Source organism: Mastomys coucha, unplaced genomic scaffold, assembly GCF_008632895.1.
Source record: "Mastomys coucha isolate ucsf_1 unplaced genomic scaffold, UCSF_Mcou_1 pScaffold15, whole genome shotgun sequence".
Taxonomy (NCBI): domain Eukaryota; kingdom Metazoa; phylum Chordata; class Mammalia; order Rodentia; family Muridae; genus Mastomys; species Mastomys coucha.
This window is the reverse complement of record NW_022196897.1, coordinates 77,278,108-77,297,512: the sequence shown is the minus strand read 5'-3', so window position 1 is coordinate 77,297,512 and position 19,405 is coordinate 77,278,108. Positions and strand designations below refer to the sequence as shown.

General features: G+C 45.8%; 3 protein-coding genes across 4 annotated transcripts in view; 2 read left to right on the top strand and 1 right to left on the bottom strand.

Moving 5' to 3' along the window:
- Nucleotides 1-8,486, top strand: part of Ddb2 (damage specific DNA binding protein 2) — a 17,701-nt gene extending 9,215 nt beyond the window's left edge. The window contains exons 4-10 of one of the 2 annotated variants that reach the window (XM_031370992.1): nucleotides 1,207-1,352; nucleotides 2,859-2,958; nucleotides 3,040-3,217; nucleotides 3,467-3,609; nucleotides 7,586-7,750; nucleotides 7,889-7,934; nucleotides 8,196-8,486. In XM_031370992.1, the coding sequence (XP_031226852.1) occupies nucleotides 1,207-1,352; nucleotides 2,859-2,958; nucleotides 3,040-3,217; nucleotides 3,467-3,609; nucleotides 7,586-7,750; nucleotides 7,889-7,934; nucleotides 8,196-8,260 (843 nt within the window). In that variant the 3' untranslated portion in view covers nucleotides 8,261-8,486. The remainder of the gene's footprint in view (nucleotides 1-1,206; nucleotides 1,353-2,858; nucleotides 2,959-3,039; nucleotides 3,218-3,466; nucleotides 3,610-7,585; nucleotides 7,751-7,888; nucleotides 7,935-8,195) is intronic. The other variant, XM_031370993.1, reaches the window with a different exon arrangement.
- Nucleotides 6,284-17,899, bottom strand: Acp2 (acid phosphatase 2, lysosomal). Its single transcript, XM_031370983.1, has 11 exons — nucleotides 17,718-17,899; nucleotides 17,070-17,165; nucleotides 16,382-16,468; nucleotides 14,757-14,909; nucleotides 14,565-14,663; nucleotides 14,403-14,492; nucleotides 13,822-13,954; nucleotides 12,328-12,410; nucleotides 12,075-12,181; nucleotides 11,785-11,960; nucleotides 6,284-9,624 (listed from the first exon to the last, which is right to left on the bottom strand). The coding sequence occupies exons 1-11, from the start codon at nucleotides 17,829-17,831 to the stop codon at nucleotides 9,491-9,493; spliced, it is 1,272 nt and encodes a 423-aa protein (XP_031226843.1). The 5' UTR covers nucleotides 17,832-17,899; the 3' UTR covers nucleotides 6,284-9,490.
- The window catches only part of Nr1h3 (nuclear receptor subfamily 1 group H member 3), an 18,621-nt gene continuing 16,944 nt past the window's right edge, over nucleotides 17,729-19,405 (top strand). The window contains exon 1 of the mRNA XM_031370986.1: nucleotides 17,729-17,904. The gene's annotated coding sequence lies outside the window, so the exon portion shown is untranslated. The remainder of the gene's footprint in view (nucleotides 17,905-19,405) is intronic.

Genomic DNA, 19,405 nt, shown 5'->3' with positions numbered 1-19,405 from the left:
CCGCCTGCCTCTGCCTCCCAAGTGCTGGGATTAAAGGCGTGCACCACCACTGCCCGGCTGTTTGTTTGTTTTTAATATATTTTATTATTTATTTGTGTATGTTGGTGGTGGTGGTGGGGTGTGTGTGTGTGTGTGTGTGTGTGTGTGTGTGTGTGTGTACATATGTATGCCATGTGTACAGGAGGCCAGAAGAGGGCAGTGGGTGTCCTGGAGTTTGAGTTATATGCAATTTGAGCCGTCTTAAGTAGATGCTAGGAACTGAACTCCAAAACAGTAGTAGGTACTCTTAACCACGAAGCCCTCTCTCTAGCCTCTTAATAATGCTAGGTGTTATTCCTCTCCCTTTCTAATTTGGGGGTGTGTGTAGTCGGGGGTCAAACCCAGGGCCTTGTGCATGCTAGGCAAGCGCTCTAACACTTCCTATACCTCCAGGCTCTGCACGGTTGTGCCATCACTGCTTAAAATGTCTGGAAGGATAGGAAAGAGCGCAGATGGTTTCCTGCTCACCCTGAAGCTCTTCTAATAAGAGTGCGCTCTGTTTCCAAGGGGTGGACGTAAGAATGTAAGCCTGGACATGTGACAAAGTAGGACAGCGTGAGGGAGTTTTTATGGAGCCAATAATGTTTGCATATTAATTTTGGGGGTGGCTAGGCTATTCAAATGTTTGTGTGTGTTGAAATTCAAGGAACTGTGTACCACAACTAGTCATATTTACTACCTCTTAATCGAAAATATAAAAGTCAAAATAAAGCGTTAAAAAAAATCGACATTCAGGCTGGCAAGATGGCTCAGCGGATAAGAGCACTGACTGCTCTTCCGAAGGTCCTGAGTTCGAATCCCAGCAACCACATGGTGGCTCACAACCACCCGTAATGAGATCGGACGCCCTCTTCTGGTGCATCTGAAAGACAGCTATAGTGAATTATGTCGGAGCAAGTGGGGCCAAGCGAGCGGGGCCCGCAGAGGTCCTGAGTTCAATTCCCAGCAGCCAAACACATGACAGCTCTTGGCCATCTGTACAGCTACAGTGTACTCATACACATAAAGTAAATAAAAATAAATCTAAAAAAAAAAAAAATCGACATTCTAATGTCAGATGTCTAAGCTGGCCTTGATGTTCCTGCCTTGGTGCTGCTTGTGTGCCCAGGCCTGGTTCCGCACTTCTGGCTCATCATTACTCACTGGCTTTTCCCTTCCTTGTGTTAGATTGGAGCTGGAGGAAGCATCACTGGGTTGAAGTTTAACCATCTCAATCCCGACCAGTTTTTTGCCTCCTCAATGGAGGGAACAACCAGGCTGCAGGACTTTAAAGGCAACGTTCTCAGAGTTTACGCCAGCTCAAACTCTTGCAAGTGAGTAGTTTAACTAGTAAGATCTAAGATCTAGATGCAGGTTTGCTCAGAGCATATCCCGTTGTGTTTCTTTCAGTTTGGCCCAGCACAGGGAAGACAGGGATCTTAGCCACTTTCCACCATTCCTTCTCTCCCTTAGATTCTGGCTGCTCTGACTTTGATCCAGATGGGTCATTACACTAGGAAGGTGATCTGGATCCTTAGCTCTTGTCTTTGATGGAAGGGCTTAATTACTTCTGTAAGTCATCTCCGTATAAAATTAGACCTTTACTTTCACAGGGTAAATCAACGTGGTACTTGCTTAGAGAGGTATTTACAGAGTAGAGCAGGAATCAAGAACTGAAGTCTAGCCACATGCGGTGGCATTTACCTTTAATGGCAGCACTTGGGAGGCAGAGGCTGGTGGATCACTATGAGTTCTAAGTCAGCCTAAGTCCATCTAGGACTGCATAGTGAGGGCCCATCTTTAAAAAAGGAAAAAAAGAGAGAAGGGGCAGGAAAGAAAAGAAAACAGAAGTGCAATGTTATTGCCCCCATTTTCTGGGATGTAATGGCTCTACTGTCTCCTTGGTGGAAGTGTTAACAGGTAGAAGAGCCCTCTCCTAAGAACAAGTGGCTGGAGGAATTACACCTGCAAGCCACTCTGATGTCTAGCCAGAGGCACAATCCTGCTAAGGAATGGTACGTGGGTGTGTGCAGTGAGTCTATGCAGCTTGGTTATAATTCTGGGTTGTCCCATAAGGTTGAGAACACCACCATCAGGAGAGGGGACTAGATGGACTTGGGGTTCTCTTAGCTTTGAACCAGGATCCATGATATACCTGCTTCTCTTTGTTCTCACATAGTTTCCGACAGTAAAAAGTTTCTGGTAGTCTTTTTTTTTTTTCCTTCCCTAAATGCTCAGAAGGGGACAGATGTTCACGTCTAGCCAGCTCCAAGGAGCTATGCTGAACAGTTCCTGTTTGTTTTTTCCTCTCCTTTGGTGCAAAGACTGAGGAGTGGTGAATGTGGGAATAGTAAGTAAGGCTCTTCAGAACCTGGGCTGTGGAAAGCATGCTACGCTTTGAATTTGCTTTGTGGCTCTAAGGTTCCAGGGACTCCTAGCTGAGGATTCTGCACCCAGCAATTTCTGAGTTCTGTCAACTCTTTTTGTTTTGTTTTGTTTTTTGTTTTTCAAGACAGGGTTTCTCTGTGTAGCTCTGGCTGTCCTGGAACTCACTCTGTAGACCAGACTGGCCTCAAACTCAGAAATTCACCTGCCTCTGCCTCCCAAGTGCTAGGATTAAAGGCATGTGCCACCACTACCTGGTTCTGTCAACTCTTTCTGCACTCTTTCACACCCTTTTTCTGCAAGGTAAACAAGGCTGAGTACCCCCACACACACTGGAAATTTATAGGAAGACAGTTACTCATTGATTCAACAAATATTTGATAGTGGAGCTGCCACAGTGACTAAACAGACTATCTCAGTTGCAAAGGATCTTACAGCACACTCTCTCCCTCTAGGGTCTGGTTTTGCAGCCTTGATGTTTCTGCCAAGAGCAGAGTGGTGGTTACCGGAGACAATATGGGACATGTGTTCCTGATAAGCACAGACGGCAAGCAGGTGGGTACTATGTGGCCCACTCCCCAACCCCTCACCCCTCTTTGGTTCTGTATCTCCTCCTGAACCAAACATTCTCTGCAGCTTTGGAACCTCAGAATGCACAAAAAGAAAGTAGCCCACGTGGCCCTGAATCCCTGCTGTGATTGGCTTTTGGCCACAGCGTCCATTGATCAAACAGTGAAGATTTGGGACCTGCGCCAAATTAAAGGGAAAGACAGCTTCCTCTATTCACTACCTCACAGGCATCCTGTCAATGCAGGTGTGACATCCCAAACCCCATCTTTCTTATGGACCCCATCTTTCTCACCACTAGCCATCAAGTCAATGGTGTCTAGGACCCTTTCTGGCTCTGACTGCTTGCTCCTTTGGCTGTGGAATTTCTATGGTGGTCTTGTTCATAGTCCAGATTGACCTCTCTTACCCTTACCTAGAAAGGAATGGTACTTTGGAAGGTTAGGATACCAGGGGCTGAGGCTTCTTTCAGCTTAAGGGCTTTTCACTTTGTCAGCTTGTTTTAGCCCAGATGGAGCTCGGCTCCTGACTACTGACCAGAACAATGAGATTCGGGTTTACTCTGCCTCCCAGTGGGATAGCCCCCTGAGTCTGATCTCCCACCCTCACCGCCATTTTCAGCACCTCACACCCATTAAGGTGAGTGACAAGAGAAAGGGATCGGTCATTATGGGAAGGGGCCACATACACAGCCTACAATCTCAGAATAACACTTTTCACTGACACCAAAAAGGCCCTTTAATCCTTTGGCTTTATCTGTTCCTTTTATCCCATTTCCGTAATTCCATTGAAAGTTCTGTCTTTTGGAGGTAGGGTCTTACTATGTATCTCTGGCTAGCCTAGAACTTGCTACATAGACAAAGCTAGTCTTGACCTCGTAGAGATCATCTGCTTCCGCCTCCCAAATGCTTGGTATTAAAGGCATGTACCACCATCCACTCCAAGAACCCACTCAGTTCTCTTAGTATATTTTATAAGCTAACTTTCTAAACTTTTCAGCCTAGCATCAGTCTTAGTGTGGCATTGTCTATGACCTCGCTCCTTTGTTCTGCCCTCTGTTTCAGTTACCCATGTATTGCAGCTGACCCATAAACTAACCTAACCTTATTGGACTGCCTTGCAGGTTTAAGTGGTTTCTAATCATAGAAATAAGACCCTTAGTTTCCCAATTTTAGACCTCTGTTTCATCTGTAAGAGGGAATAGTACCTAATTGGTAGGGTTTTGTAAACACAAGTCAGGATACATAAAGCACCTGACACTGTGCCTAGCACTTGCTAGGTACTTAATAAACACTTTTAAATAAAACAGCATCCCACATACTTCAAACCAAAACCAATAATAAACAATATTAAGAATTCTTCTGAAGCCAGGTATAGTGGCAGAGGCGGAGGCAGGTGGATCTGTGTAAGTTCAAGACCAGCCGTGACTACATACTGAGATTCTGTCACATGCACACAAAAGGGGTTTTCTGGGGATGTTTCTCAGTGGTAGATTGTTTACCTAGCATGCACAATATTGGGGGGGCCATGATGGTATACATAAATTATCAGGTGAGGTAGTATACACTGGTAATCTTAGCACATGGGGGTAGAAGCAGGAGTTCAAGGCCAGTTATTGCTCTTGCGAGGCTGTATGCTCTTCTGTCCCATCATACCCATTGATGACATCTAATTTTTTTTTTTTTTTTTAGCAACTACTTCCAAGCCACTGCATGGACCAAATGTTTTTTAAGTATTATTTATTTATTTAATGTGTATGGGTGATTTTTTCTCTTTTATCTATACACATACACACACACATACACATATATGGAGGGAGAGAGAGAGAGAAAGGAAGATGGGTACTGGGTGCTGGGAATTGAACTCAGGACCTTTGAATGAGCAGTGAGTGCTCTTAACCATTGAGCTATCTCTCCAAGTGCTTGTATGGGTGTTTTATCTGCATACATGTCTGTGTACCATGTGCATATGTGCCCTTAGAGGTCAGAAGAGGGCATAGGATCTCCTGGAACTGGAGTTACAGATGATTGTGAGCTAATGTTGTAAGTGCTAGGAAACCTATGTCCTCTGAAAGAGTAGCCAGTGTTCTTAACCACTGAGTTGTCTCTCCAGCCCTTCTTCTCTTGATCTTATCTTTCTTCAAAACTGCCTTGAAGCCATGCATGGGGTACAAACTCTAATCTTAGCACTTCAGGTTGAGGCAGGATTGGAGATATTAGGATTCCTGAGCCACACAGTAGAACCCCTGTCGCATAAAAATCAAGAACTGTGTTGAAATTAGGAAAAGCGCATCCAGGTCTATCACACCAATAACTGTGAGATTTGTTTTTAGTGGTATGATCTGAGGAATGAAGGTTTTCTTTCCTTTCCCCTCACACCAGTGAATTGTATCCAAGTCTTGGTTATGTGTAGATAGAGGAAGATTAGTAGTGCAGCCATTTCAGAACCTAAGTCCTTTGGTGGTGTTTGCCAGAGGCTTTTTGTTTTGTTACAGGTTTATCTCTTCGGTTAAAGTCTAAACAGGGCTGCTTGACAATAGTAGTAAACACCTTCAATCCCAGCACTCAGGAGGCACAGGCAGGCGTATCTCTGAGTTTGAAGCCAGCCTGGTCTACAGAGGGAGTTCCAGGACAGCCACGGCTACACAGAGAACCTGTCCCAGTGGAAAAAAAACAAATGAAAACAACCCCCCTCCCTACCATCCCTCCTCCAAAAAAATCTGAACAAGGCTGATGGGAAAACATTTGTTAAGAGCCAGAGGTGTTCAGTGTCTTAAGACCTTACCTAGCATGCACAAAGGTTCAGCCCCAGAATTAAACAAACAAACAAACAACAAAGCAAAAATGCCTAAGTTGGTGTCACCTTAAGAAAATGCAGGAAAGGAGCTAGAGAGATGGTTCAGTGGCTAAAAACAATGCTGTTCTTTCAGAGGACTTGAGTTCAAATCCTAGTACCTACATGCCAGCTCACAACTGTCTCTCTTTTTTTTTTTTAAGATTTATTTATTATTATATCTAAGTACACTGTTGCTGTCTTCAGACACACCAGAGGAGGGCATCAGATCTCATTACGGATGGTTGTGAGCCACCATGTGATTGCTGGGATTTGAACTCATGACCTTTGGAAAAGCAGTCAGTGCTCTTAACTGCTGAGCCATCTCTCCAGCCCCCACAACTGTCTCTTAACTCCTCTTCCAAGTGATCCAGTGCCCTCTTCTGGCCTCTGCAGGTACTAGGTAAACATATAGTATACTTACATACATGCAACCAAAATACTCACACATATAACATAAAAATAAATCTTTACCATTTGGTTGTGGTGGTGCATGCCTTTAATCCCAGTAGTTTGAGGCCATCTGGATCTACAATGCAAGTTCCAGGACAGCCAGGAGTACACAGAGTGAGTCACTACACAAAAATCAGTTTTAAAATGTCTTTAAAATAAAAGAAAGGGTCTGAGGTGTCCTAAGGACCTGGAAAGCAAGCATGTATAATGTAGGCCAACTCACTTTTAAGACCTCTCCTAAATGTATAATAGTCCTGGCTGGCCTGACTATGTAAACCAGAGAAGTCTTTTAAAAATTAAAAACACTTATTTATTAATGTTATGTGTGTGCCTATACCCTCATGCCACAGTGGGCGGGTGGTCAGCATTGGTTTTTCCCTCCCACTACATAGGCTCTGGGGATCAAACTCAGGTTATCAGGCTTGGTTGGGGTCAAAAGCCTTTATCTGCTGAGTGATCTGCTCAGCCCTTATACTTGTCTTATATGCAGTATTAGGTTCTTCTTGACCAATGAGTGGTTAAAAAAAATGAGAAAATATTCATATATACATATGTATATATATTATATACACATACATATATGTTCATATACACACACTGTGTATGTATATAGTCCAGAAGAGGGCACTGGATCACCTGGAAGTGGAGTTATATTGTGAGCTAGTATGTAGGTATTAGAATTGAGCCCAGCTTCCCTCTGCAAGAATAGCATGTGTTCTTAACCACTGAGCCATCTTTCTAGCTCCTCTCTTGCAGTTTTTTAAGATACCACCAACTTGGGCATTTTTGTTTTGTTATTTTTTTTTTTGCAATTCTGGGGACTGAACACTTGTGCATGCTGAGCAAGGTCTTTACCACTGAACACCTCTGACTCTTAACAAATACTTTCCCGTCATCCTTGTCCAGACTTTTGTTTTTTCAAGACAGCGTTTCTGTGTAGACCAGGCTGTCCTGTGTGTGAGATTCTGGGGTCAAACATACAGCCTTGTGTATGCTGTGTAGATGCTCTGCCACAGAGCTGGATATCCGGCCCTTAAAGAATACTTTGTGCAGGCTAGAGGTTGACAGCAGGTGTCTTTCTCAATTGTTCTCCACCTTATTTTTGAAACCATTTCTCACGGAACCTGGAACTCACTGTTTTGGCTCTAGTAGATAGCTAGCAGGTTCCAGGATTCCTGTCTCCACCTCCCAGCTGGAATTCTAGGTGTATCGTGACAAGGTTTTTATAGGGGTGCTGGGGATCCAAACTCAGGTGTACCTGTACCAACTGAGTCACTGTCCCCAAATTAAAAAAATACTTTACATACTGACTGACCTCTCTGTTTCCTAGGCAACCTGGCATTCACGGTACAACCTCATTGTTGTGGGCCGATACCCAGATCCTAATCTTAAAGGTTGTGTTCCCTATGAACTAAGGACAATAGATGTGTTTGATGGAAGCTCCGGGAAGATGACGTGTCAGCTCTACGATCCAGGATATTCCGGTATTACTTCGGTGAGACTTGGACCCCCAAACAGTGATGGGAGGAAGCAGGGAGTCTAGCTACCTTCCTGATCAGAATTATTCCCCATGTACTTACTGCCTCTGTACTGCCTTTACCCCAGCTTCACGCCTGTACTCTTACCTTTGTAGCTCAATGAGTTCAATCCTATGGGAGACACACTGGCCTCTACTATGGGTGAGTAAAAGCAACTGTATCTTGAACTGTCTAAGCCTAACTCTATCCTAGGTTGCAGTGGAGGCTAAATTCACCTTACCTCTACCCTATTTGTCCCAGGGCAGTAGGCAGTAAATATATCTGAAAGACAGTGGTCTCTGGCCTAGGTCACCCTTGCTTTGTTTTGGTCATGGCAGTGTCAGTCTGTTAGTTCCCCCAAGACATCCCCAACCTCTGAGACAGACCAGCTACAGAAGGTGTCAGACTTCTTGTTTCTTCTAGGTTTTCATATTCTTATTTGGCGCCCAGAGGAAGATGGGTCACAAAAAGATCATAAAAGACTATGAAGATGGTGTGGGACAGCAATACTGGAGCCCAGAGATGGGAACATGTTCTGTGAAAAGTGGCAGCTGTTTGTTAATAGGCCAGAAGTATGGGCTGGAGCAGGGACACTTGTGGCGTGGGCTGGAGCAGGGACACTTGTGGTGTGGGGTTCTGTGGGACTAGGATGCTGACATGTTACTGCTCTACAGTTTGCTCCAGAAAATTAAAGAGTAAACCAACTACTCAGGGTCCCTGCTGTGTCGAGCCTGGAAGCCAAGTTTATGCTAGAGCCAAGGTCCTTTTTTTCTTTTTTGTGATATATAGTAGCAGAATAACCAGGGAATTTAAAAATTTTTACGTTCACTCTTGGCATGGCCAATAAAAGCATACTGTTTGTATCTAACTAGAAGCCCAAAAGCCCAATGGGGCTTCAGAGTATACCTAGTACTGACCTGGTAAGAGTGCTCCTTGGATGTCAGAAATGGGGAAGGAAAAAAAGGCACAGAACCAGCACTCACAGTCAAAACCTTCATTTCCTCGGAGTTACTTCAGCCCTACTTGGGGCCACAGTCAAGGTGTACGGTTCACCAGCTGCATTTACTTCACGTCCCTGAAGAGTCCAGCCCAGCAGAGCAGAGTCACTTCATGATTCCATGTGTTTCACTCCTACCTGTGTCTTCCCACTCTCATCCAGGTACAGCACAAATATCCTTCAGACCTGCCTGAGGTTGACACTGACGGTAGCCTCAGCCAAAGGGAAATTTTGCTGTTGGATGACCCGGGCTCTTGATAGCCATTTTTTATACTCCTAGTGATTAGCAGTTTTTGCCTCTAAAGTACCATGGGACAATGTCCTCCAAGCCATTTGCCAAAGATGTGGGCTAGAAGATAAGGAGCAAGGCTTGGTGGAGAGCAGGGCAGATCAAGTATCAACTTCTTCAGGTTTTGGGGTTTTTTTTAATCCCAGGTTTTGAGTGAAACCTGAATGCTTGTCTGTATCTCAAGTCCTTAGGGAGTATAGAAGAGGCAAATCCCATTTAGAGAAAGCCAGTGTCCAACACAGTACATGGTAAACATCAGGCATGAAGATGGTGAGTCACAGGTATCACGCGCCCAGCCGAGCCTCACTCATTCATTTGGGTGTAGGTAATCGGGAAGGCTAAACCTGTCCCTGTGCTGGGATCAGCAATGGTCAGGAGCGAGGACTCAGCCCACCTCCCCTAGGAGGCAGAGGGAAGGGGACTGAGTGGTTGTCAAGCATGGTCTTCCCTGTCTGCAACATGGTGGTAGCCAGGAGGCTGGGCCTGCATCCGGAAGAGGACAGTGAGGAGCAACACTATTAGAAGGAAGAGGATGGAGCCACAGACAGCCAATGCCACAATCACCTCTGGGCAGGGGAGAGGAAGAGAAAGGTAACATTAGTATTCATCCAACAAATGCAGAGCACCTACCCTAAGCCAGGCACTGTGTTGATGAAACCGAAATACAAAGATGGTCAAGACAGTCTGCTCTTGGAGTTTGCATTCTAGAGAAGAGATCCAATAAACAAGCAAGCATTGCATGGTGATGACACATTAGTGATGCTGTATGAACAAGATAAGTTAGAAGTCACTGAGGAAGTAGGACCAGACCTGGAGTCAAGAAGTAAAACAGATGAGAGCAGAGTGCCATGGGGTGGGGGTAGGAGGACGCATCAGATGGTAGAACAGGCTTGATGTTCTGGATTTAGCTAGAAAGTATCAGTGGAGCGGAGTAAGCCAGGGGCACTAGGAAACAGAAGGCATCCAGGCCAAGCAGAGGCAGGGCAGTCATGCGAGAGAACCTGGGTCTGGTGTGTAATTAATACGTGCACATTAAAAAAAAAAAAAAAAAACATGGTCTCATATAGCCCAGACTGTCTCAAAATTAACTATGTAATAGCGGATGACCTTGAACTTCTGATCCTCTTCTCCCCACCCCACCTGAGTGCTGGAATTAGAGGTGTACACCACCACACCCAGTTTATACAGTGCTGGAAATTAAACTAAGGGGGTTTTCCCATAGTTTAGTTAGTAGAGCAAGTGCCCTACGAACTGAGCTACACATCTAGTCTCAGATGTGGTTTTTTTTTTTTTTTTTTTTGGTTTTTCGAGATAGGGTTTCTCTGTATAGCCCTGGCTGTCCTGGAACTCACTCTGTCACTCTGTAGACCAGGCTGGCCTCGAACTCAGAAATCCGCCTGCCTCTGCCTCCCAAGTGCTGGGATGAAAGGCGTGTGCCACCACCGCCCAGCTTGATGTGTATATTCTTAAGAAATTAACTCTGATGTCTTGAGATTGGTAGGGGCAAGAATAGAAGCAGAATGAATGTTAGGCTTATGAGCAGTCCAGGCAAGAACTGATAGTGTTAGACTGGAGAGGCGAGAGCTCAGCATCTGAGAAGCAGAGCAGATAGAATCTGCTAGTGGACTGGGTTGTGGGGTATGAGGAAGATAATGCCTAATGGTACACTGTGTGACTGTGAGACTAATGCAGTATCCATTAAATTGACAATTGTAAGGTGAACAAGTAGATCTGAGAAGAGATGTTGTTTTAGAAACAACGTAGATGCCTCATGTGACATCCGTGGAGAGGAGAGGCAGCCGGGGAAAGCCTAACTCAGAAGTTACACATTTAAGTCATACTACAAAAGTGGAGCTTAACTTACCATGGAGGTGACGTAGGAAAGCCATGAGGTTGGATGAGATCACTTGGGAGTCAGGACAGATAGGAAAGGGGACAGGGATAAGCCTCGGCCATTCATTATTTAGAGAAGAGGGAAAACAGTAAGGAATCTGTAGTAAGTGCAAAGCTGAAGTGATGAACACAGTTGTTACTGTATTGAGTGCGCTTGGGGAGGGAATCCAGGACTTCATACATCCTAGCCATGGACGCTACCACTGAGCTATGTCCATAACACTAAAAAAAAAATGTGTTTAAGGAAGAAATGGCAACTGTGCTGCTGAGGTGAGAGAAGCTGACTTAAGAACTGATTATTTTGGCAACAGCTTCATTTTAGCAAAAGGTGATAAAAAATTGTTTAAGACCAAGGCTGAGATAAGAAGTCTGAGGAAGTAAAGCCAGAATGTAGACAACTCTTTGAAGGATCCCTCAAAAAGATCAGAGAGAGAAAGTGAGACTACAGAAGTGAGTCTCAGAAGTCTTTGTTGAGCTTTGCAATGGGAGTTATCTGGAGGAGAAGAGACCATGATCCCAGTAAAGCGGAGAGGAGACTGACACAGGCTAAGTGGAGAGGCTACACCTGAACACTATCTTATGTAAGCAGGTAAGCTGATAGATGTGACGGGGAGAATGGCAATCCTCTCCAGGTAATACTTATTTCTCAGTGATAAGAATATCTCCTGAGGGCGAGGAATGGGGAAGTACATAAATATGGTCTTAGGGTTGAGGAGGCTGTCCAGGGAAAGGCAGAAAGATGGCTGCAAATATGTCTGCTCCCTGAAGATTTCTGCATGTGATTTGAACACTGTCCCGGGATATGATTAGTACAGAAGCAGGTGGCAGCTCACCTGTATCTGCAGTATCGTTTGCTAGCTGGCACTCCTTCTGCCAGTCCTTGGGTATGACAGGCTCTGTGAGACGAAGGAATTCCTGCAGTGGGCAACGGTGAGGACAGCCAGGCAGGATTAGAGGCCAGGGTGCCTTCTTACTGTCATTCCGAAAGTACATCTCGACTGAGAAATTCCTGAGAGTTGACAGGAGGCAAGATAAGGATGCTCACCATGCCCATAACTGAGTCTCTGGGTTTCCCTCAGCCATCCCAATGCCGCTTTAGAAGACACCTGGGAGCTCCACCTACCCATTATCTTCCTGGTACAGTTCAAATATGTGGCAGGAAGCATAGGGAGCTTGTTTCCCGTTGTAGACATTCAGTGCCATTTGCAGAGCAACCAGAGTAGTGTCATGCTGTAAGGGAGAAGGGCTGCCCATGAGACTTGCTCCTCCACACCCTGGGAACTGGATCAGGGGGAAGTACCCAATTCCTGTTTTGATACTTGTACTTGTGTGTTGGGTAGGTGGGAAGGGGGTGGGAGATTAGAGTTGAAGCTTACTGCGGAATAAACCAGAAGCTTAGGGAATTGAGAGGTAGTTGCCATTAGGGTCAGGTTCTTCAATATCTGAGCCAGCAGAACTCCTGAAGAAGAGAAATTCCAAGTGTCAGTGTCTTGAACCATCACCGATCTGCTTCTCTCATCATATGCTAGTCTTAGTTTGATCACCAACCCAGAGAACTCTTGTAATTCATGGGGACCATATTGGAACTCTATACCACCTACTGCTAATAATTGTCAAGTTTATAGAGAAGACAGATACAGCAAGCTATGAGTATTTAAACACAGGTATAGAAATGAGGTAGGAGGCACTGGTCATAACAATACGAACACAATGTGAACTTAAGACTGCATCACAGTATACAAGATGTTGGCTTATGCCAGGGTGTCTTAGTCAGGGTTTCTATTCCTGCACAACATCATGACCAAGAAGTAAGTTGGGGAGGAAAGGGTTTATTGAGCTTACACTTCCACATGGCTGTTGATCACCAGAGGAAGTCAGGACTGGAACTCAAGCAGGTCAAGAAGCAGGAGCTGATGCAGAGGCCATGGAGGGATGTTCCTTACTGGCTTGCTTCCCCTAGCTTGCTCAGCCTGCTCTCTTATAGAGCCCAAGACCTCCAGCCCAGGGATGGCACCACCCACAAAGGGCCCTACTCCCTTGATCACTAATTGAGAAAATGCCCCACAGCTGGTCTCATGGAGGCACTTCCCCAACTGAAGCTCCCTTCTGTGATAACTCCAGCCCGTGTCAAGTTGACACACAAAACTAGCCAGTACACAGGGCAACTGCTGTATGCACACTTTGAAAACTACTGCATTCTCAAAGGTTTGAGAATGGGTACCCCTGAATGCTCAAAGTAACTGGCACATGTATTACCCCTAGTCTTTTCTCTAAAAGCCTTAGCAATTCTCTGGAGGGAGGTATGTAGTTAGGAAAGCAAGGAAGGGTCTTCCAACAAGGGTGAAAATTAAGAGTAAGAATGGTAGGCCAGGACTGAAGAGATGGCTCAGTGGTTAAGAGCACTGACTGCTCTTCCAGAGGTCCTGAGTTTAATTCCCAGCAACCACATGGTGCCTCACAACCATCTGTAATGGGATCTGATGCTCTCTTCTGGTGTGTCTGAAAGCAGCTACAGTATACTTATTTATATACATAAAATAAATAAATATTTAAAAAGAACGGTAGGTCAGGTGTGGTTGACACACACCTTAATCCCAGCACTCGGGAGGCAGAGGCAAGTGGATCTCTGTGAGACCAGCGTGGTCTACATAAAGTTCAAGCTGGCTTGACCAGAGCTACAGAGTGAAACCTGTGACTCTAGCTAAATATCAGACAATTGGGAGATTTAGGCAACTAGCAAGGATGGCAGGGAGTTCTGGTTTTAAAGGAACAGAGAATTACCTTAGCATAGTGTGTGAGAAGCTCCCACAGATTTTTAGTACTAGAGAGTTTTGAGGAGAGGGTAGTGGCATATTGTCCTTGTCACTTACCCCCCTGAAGCCGGGCCTTCTGTACTTGCTCATGGATCCCAAAGAGGAAGAGGAAGCTGAAGTCCTTTAGCTGGCTCAGACGATGCACGGTTTGGGGTGAGGCCCAGGGCGGCAGGAGCAGCCCATGTGTTTGCTGTGTATCGCAGCGGGCAGGTTAGCTCCCTAGGCATAGGCCAGAGCCTCTCCAAGGGTGGCTTTCTTCCCCAGGTGGGGAAGGTGCCTGTGTGTATGAGGGAGGAAGAGGAGAGCAGAGAGGTGAGGCAGCGGGGCCACTGCAGACATGGCAGACAGTGGGGCACTGGAAAGGAAGCTCAAGTATGAAGAGCAGACTCAGCACAGAAGATATCTCACAGCACTGAGCTTTGGATGGAGAAAAGCACAGAGTGCTGACAACTAGTAAACCATTTCCCACTTTGAGGTTCTTTTTACCCATGAGGGAAGTTCCCAGGTTACATAAGCACGGGCTTGCTGGGCCTTCCCAGTGGGGACAGTGGTATCAAGGCAATGTGTTCTATTGCCCTAGAGACCTGGACCTGTTGAGAACAGAAGAGCAATCCCAACAGGCATCTTGGTCAGCTCACCTCACAAAAGAGTGTGTCATACACATTCCAGATGGTCTCTAGGGTCAGGTTTGTAAGCCCTGTCTCATTGGCCACCATGTCCAGAAATTGCTATAAAAAAATGGATCAGAAGATCAGTACTGTTCTGGGGAAAGAGCAACCTACACCTCCGCCCCAACTCACTGCATTCTGAATACTCCTGTTCTGATACTCTGGTGTCTGCCGAGTCTCATTCTGTAGCTGCTCATAACGGGGACATGGACCCAAAGGGAACTTCAGCAACTACAAATTAAGGGGGAAACAGGCAAAGGAGTCGGATTAGGCTCATAACCATAGTTGTTCCCTCACCACTTAAGAAGGGCTAGCCAGTCTTACCCTGTCTTCAGTGATGGGCACGGTGTGGACAGGGATAGGCTGCCATGAAATGTTAGGGTTGAAGTGCTCAACTTCATTGGGAGGGAAGAGTCCAGCCAGGTTGGCCTCAGCACTCATGAGAGTACGATCAAAGTCTGTGCTTCGCACATACACCTGTAGATTGACAGCACAAATCTGTGTGTAGAAGCACTTTGGCTCCTCCCCAGAGCCCCAGAAGAAAACCTGTTCTGGATGATTACTCAGTACATTATAAACTTACCATGCATGCACGCCCTCTCTGCTTCTTCCCTATTCTTCAAGGCCTCAAGCATTCAGCTACAGGCTATCACCACTGTATAAAGAACTCAGTCTGTGGGAATGACTCTAGTTCAAACACACTTTCTTGTTCTTCAAAAGCACTCATTTGGTAAACTATCCGGTCTGGGAGACTTCAATAACTGGTTTGTCTCCCATAAAGAACAAGAGACCTTGTCAGCCAGAGTAGTACATCCCCATCCATATACATGGAGACAGGATCTCAGTGTGTAGTTCTGACTGTCCTAAAACTCACCATGTAGACCAGGCTAGCCTCAAACTCAGAGGGATCTGCTTGCCTTTGCCTCCCAAGTGCTTGAATTAAAGGTATGTGCCTCTAATTCAGCTTGGTATACACTTTTTTTTTCCTTTCCTTTTTTTTTTTTTTTTTGTCAAAACAGGGTTTCTCTATGTAGCACTGGCTATCCTGGAACTCTCTCTGTAGATTAGACTGCCCTTGAACTCAAGAGATCTACCTGTCTCTGCCTACCAAGTGCTGAGATTAAAGGGCCATAAAGTGAGACCCTGTTTAAAAACACAAAAGCAATACCCTAGAGTCCAAATGGCAGATGCCACTCCTCACCACACTCCCTTCCTTTTTATAAATGGGAAGAGGTGGGAAAGAGAGAGAGGTGGCTTGTCAAAAGGGAGGAAGATAGAGAAGGGGAGGGCAAGCTCAGGGTAGAGCTAGGTCTTTAGGGAACGGTAACCTAGAGGACTGAGACAACTGTGGCTGAAAGCAGTAACCATAGGAACAACTATCTCCACTGGGGTGAGCAGAGAACCTCAGGAGCTAGCACACTCGCCAGTTTTCACTGCCTCTCCGCTTTATCTTGGCTCTGTCCAGCTTATTAGACTGCTCCAATATAAGCTCCATGAAGACAGAGATCACAATTCTATGGTACACCATCATAGGAAAAGCATTACCACAGTGCTTGGCCCTTAGGTGACAATAAATGTCTTGGACAAAATGCCTATTTGTTGTTTCAGAGTCAGAAAGTACTTTATTCGAGGTCTACAGAGTTCCAGGACAGCCAGGGCTATACAGAGAAACCCTGTCTCAAAAAAACAAAAACAAACAAACAAAAGGAAGTACTTTATCAGACTGTTCCTCATGTCTGAGTTGGACCCCTGGTCAGTTTTGTCTTTTCCCAGACAAGCAGAGACATTCAGACTCCACAGCAGTATTCTAGACAGCTCTTAGATGTCTTGTCCAGGGACCAAAAGTTCAAGAGGGAAACTTGACTGCCTAGCCTCACCCTTAGATTTTCTGAGGTAAGAAGATAATCCAAAGATCCCAATCCTCTTGCCAATCAAACGCCCAGCCTTACCTCTTGCCTATGGTAAGAGGTGTTCAGAAAGCCATGGTAGCGTTGCCGCAGGGCCTGGCCCAGCTCCCAGTGCTGTAGCATCCCTTCCTGTGGGCAAACCTGAGAGTTAAGAAAGTCCAAAGAGAAGCCGGGCAGTGGTGGCACATTTAATCCCAGCACTTGGGAGGCAGAGGCAGGCAGATTTCTGAGTTCAAGGCCAGCCTGGTCTACGAAGTGAGTGCCAGGACAGCCAGGGCTCTGTTACACAGAGAAACACTGTCTCAAACCTGTCTCAAACCTCCCCCGGCACTTTCCACCAAAAAAAAAAAAAAAAAAAAAAAAAAAAAAAAAAAAAAAAAAAAAAGTCCAAAGGGAAGGGATGGGCCACAAGTCCTATGGCATTTAGGCATTCTTCCCTTGGCAGGGAGTAAGTTTGATTCCAGAAGTGGCCAGTTGTAATGATACTGTCCCAGGCACAGAGTTGTTAAGAAATCTGGTCATAGCCAGAGAGGTAGCTCACCGTGCTTAGCATAGACAAGGTCCTGGGTTTAATTTCTAAAACCACAAAACCAAAAACAACAAAATAGACATCTGGTCCATCAGAACCCATGTGGGAAACTAGTTGTTTAGGGAGCCCCAGTTTCTGTGCTCCAGATGTGATTCATTCTGTAGCATATCCTGAAACCTTGCAGGTTGGCTTGTGACCCACCTTGGTTAGCTGACCAAATCCCTGGGGCCATTTCTCTTCCTGATAGGGGTCCTTGGGATATGTCTTCACTGGTGACCGATCTCCATGTCGATACAGCTGAGCAAAGAAAATGGTTGATCTACAGAATTAGAAGGGTCTTCTAGTTAAGGACAGGACCCACCTCAGCACATGTCAGGAAAGGAAACCTCACTCCATCTTTCTCTACTAAGCGATAAAAAAAGACCCCAGCTCGGGCAATGCAAAGTAACCTGGGTAAAGCCCAAAAGCACAGGTAGAAGAGTAGTGAAAGCAATGCCTTCTGGGGGAGGAAGTGTGCAATGGGACTGGGAAAACAAAGATCAAAGCCGCTTTATGGGTGACTTTCAACCTTTTAACTAAATTCCCATCCTAGGAACGAATCATCCCAGGGAAGAATATCTCCTAACATTACTGGGTCGTCCTGCCCTAAAAAATAGCCTAGGGCTCCAAATCTATTCTGAATCCAGCCACGCAACCCACTATGGGCCAGCTGCTTCCTAAACCGGTTCTTTATCCTCCTTGAGAAGTGAGACCCCCGACCCCAGAACACAAGCTCTGCCCCTCCCTCTGGCAGCCGGCCTTTGCCCTTTCAGCTTTGGAGAACCCGTTGGTGACTCCGTCACCCATTACCAAGGTAACAAAGCGCAGACTCCGGGCCTGTATGGGTGGCATCACCGTTAGGCACATGCCAAGAAGGAACTGGAGAAGAGCTGCCTGGCTCCAACCAGACCGTCTGCCGGCCATCACCGCTGTAGGCTGTGTAGCAAGAGGCCGGAACGCCTTGGGCGGTACCTGCTGCAGCCGCCCGGATGCATTCGTAAGGACACTTGCCGGAAGTGCAGCCTTCGCCATCTTTCTATGGGTTCCGGGAGACGGGGACGAGAAAGTGTGGTGGGAGAAGGCGGAATTTGGGAGGGAATGCAAACGGAGAAGGTTTGCGATTGGCGGTGATGAACGAGTGTGGAACTGTAGCGCGATTTTCCGGGCAGAAAAGGCTTAAGGACCTCGTTTTTGTACAGGCGCTAGGTCAGGCTTACCCCTTCGTCTACCAAGCTTGTGCTTGCCCTGGGTGGGGTCTGGACCTGGAGAGCGAGCGCCTCTTTTGAGGAGTGCTTCTGAGAGTGATCCCAGAGCCTCGCCTGGTGCAAAATTGGGACAAGGTGTGGGGAAGTACAGAGACTAACTTTCTACTCTTACGTGTGTAATTTAGTTTAAGCCTTGGCTTAGGCACTGCTCCGCCCAGCAGTCTTGTTTGAGATGTAGGGCACTGCGTGTAAACAGCCCTTTGGACTCCCTGTGTCCTTGAGGTAGATCCAGTCTAGTCTGCCATTCATGTCCTGAACAAACCTTTGTACTCCGCAGTTTTTTCAGCCCTTTCCTTGTGCTTATCAATTTCTAAATTAAATTAGACTCAAAATGTCATGCTTCCTTTCAGAGGGGTTGGATTGTATAGGATGTACCGATTTCCCAAACCCACTACATTGAATTCCTATGGGAGTAATTTCAGATAACTACATCAGTTTTGATGCAGGCATATAACTGTGGAACTGCCACAGAATCAGAGTTCCTCTAGGCATTAACTTTTAGGATTTAGAGGCAGGCAGCCAGTTTGGTCTCTGAATGTTGTGATTCCAAACCTTAGAATGACACACAGTTGCAGGTCAGATCTTGGGCCCTTGATATGCTTTAATTAAGATCTGTATACTTATAAGCAAACCCACCTCAGATAATCTGCATAAAATTATCTGATCAGAACTATTTGATGCTGTCCCAGGACTCCAGATAAAATTATGTACCTTACTGCCTAAACTTTATTTCCAAAGTCACCTTGACAAAGACTGAGAAGAATAAGAAGGCTTGAAAACGAAATAGTTTTAAACCTAAAAACAAACAAACAAACCTATGTGGTGCACGCCTTTACTCCCAGCTTGGAGAGCTTTCCTACTTGGAGAGGCAAGTAGATTTCTGAGGTGTAAGTAGGCCAGCCTGGTCTATAGCGTGAGTTCCAGGACAGCCAGAGATACACAGAGAAATCCTGTCTGAAAAAAAAAAAACAATAACAAAACAAAATATTTTCTATGTATGTGTTTTGCTTTCATGTATATCTGTGAACCATGTGTAGACAGTGTCCTTGGAGGCAAAAAGGCAGCATAGGATCCCCTATAGACTTTAACCAGCCATGTGGGTGCTGGGAATAGAACCTGAGTTGCCAGTACTTCTAACTGCTCAGCCTCCAGCCTCAGTTTTTTGGTTTTTTTGAGACAGGGTTTCTCTGTGTAGCCTTAGCTGTCCTGGAACTCACTCTGTAGACCAGACTG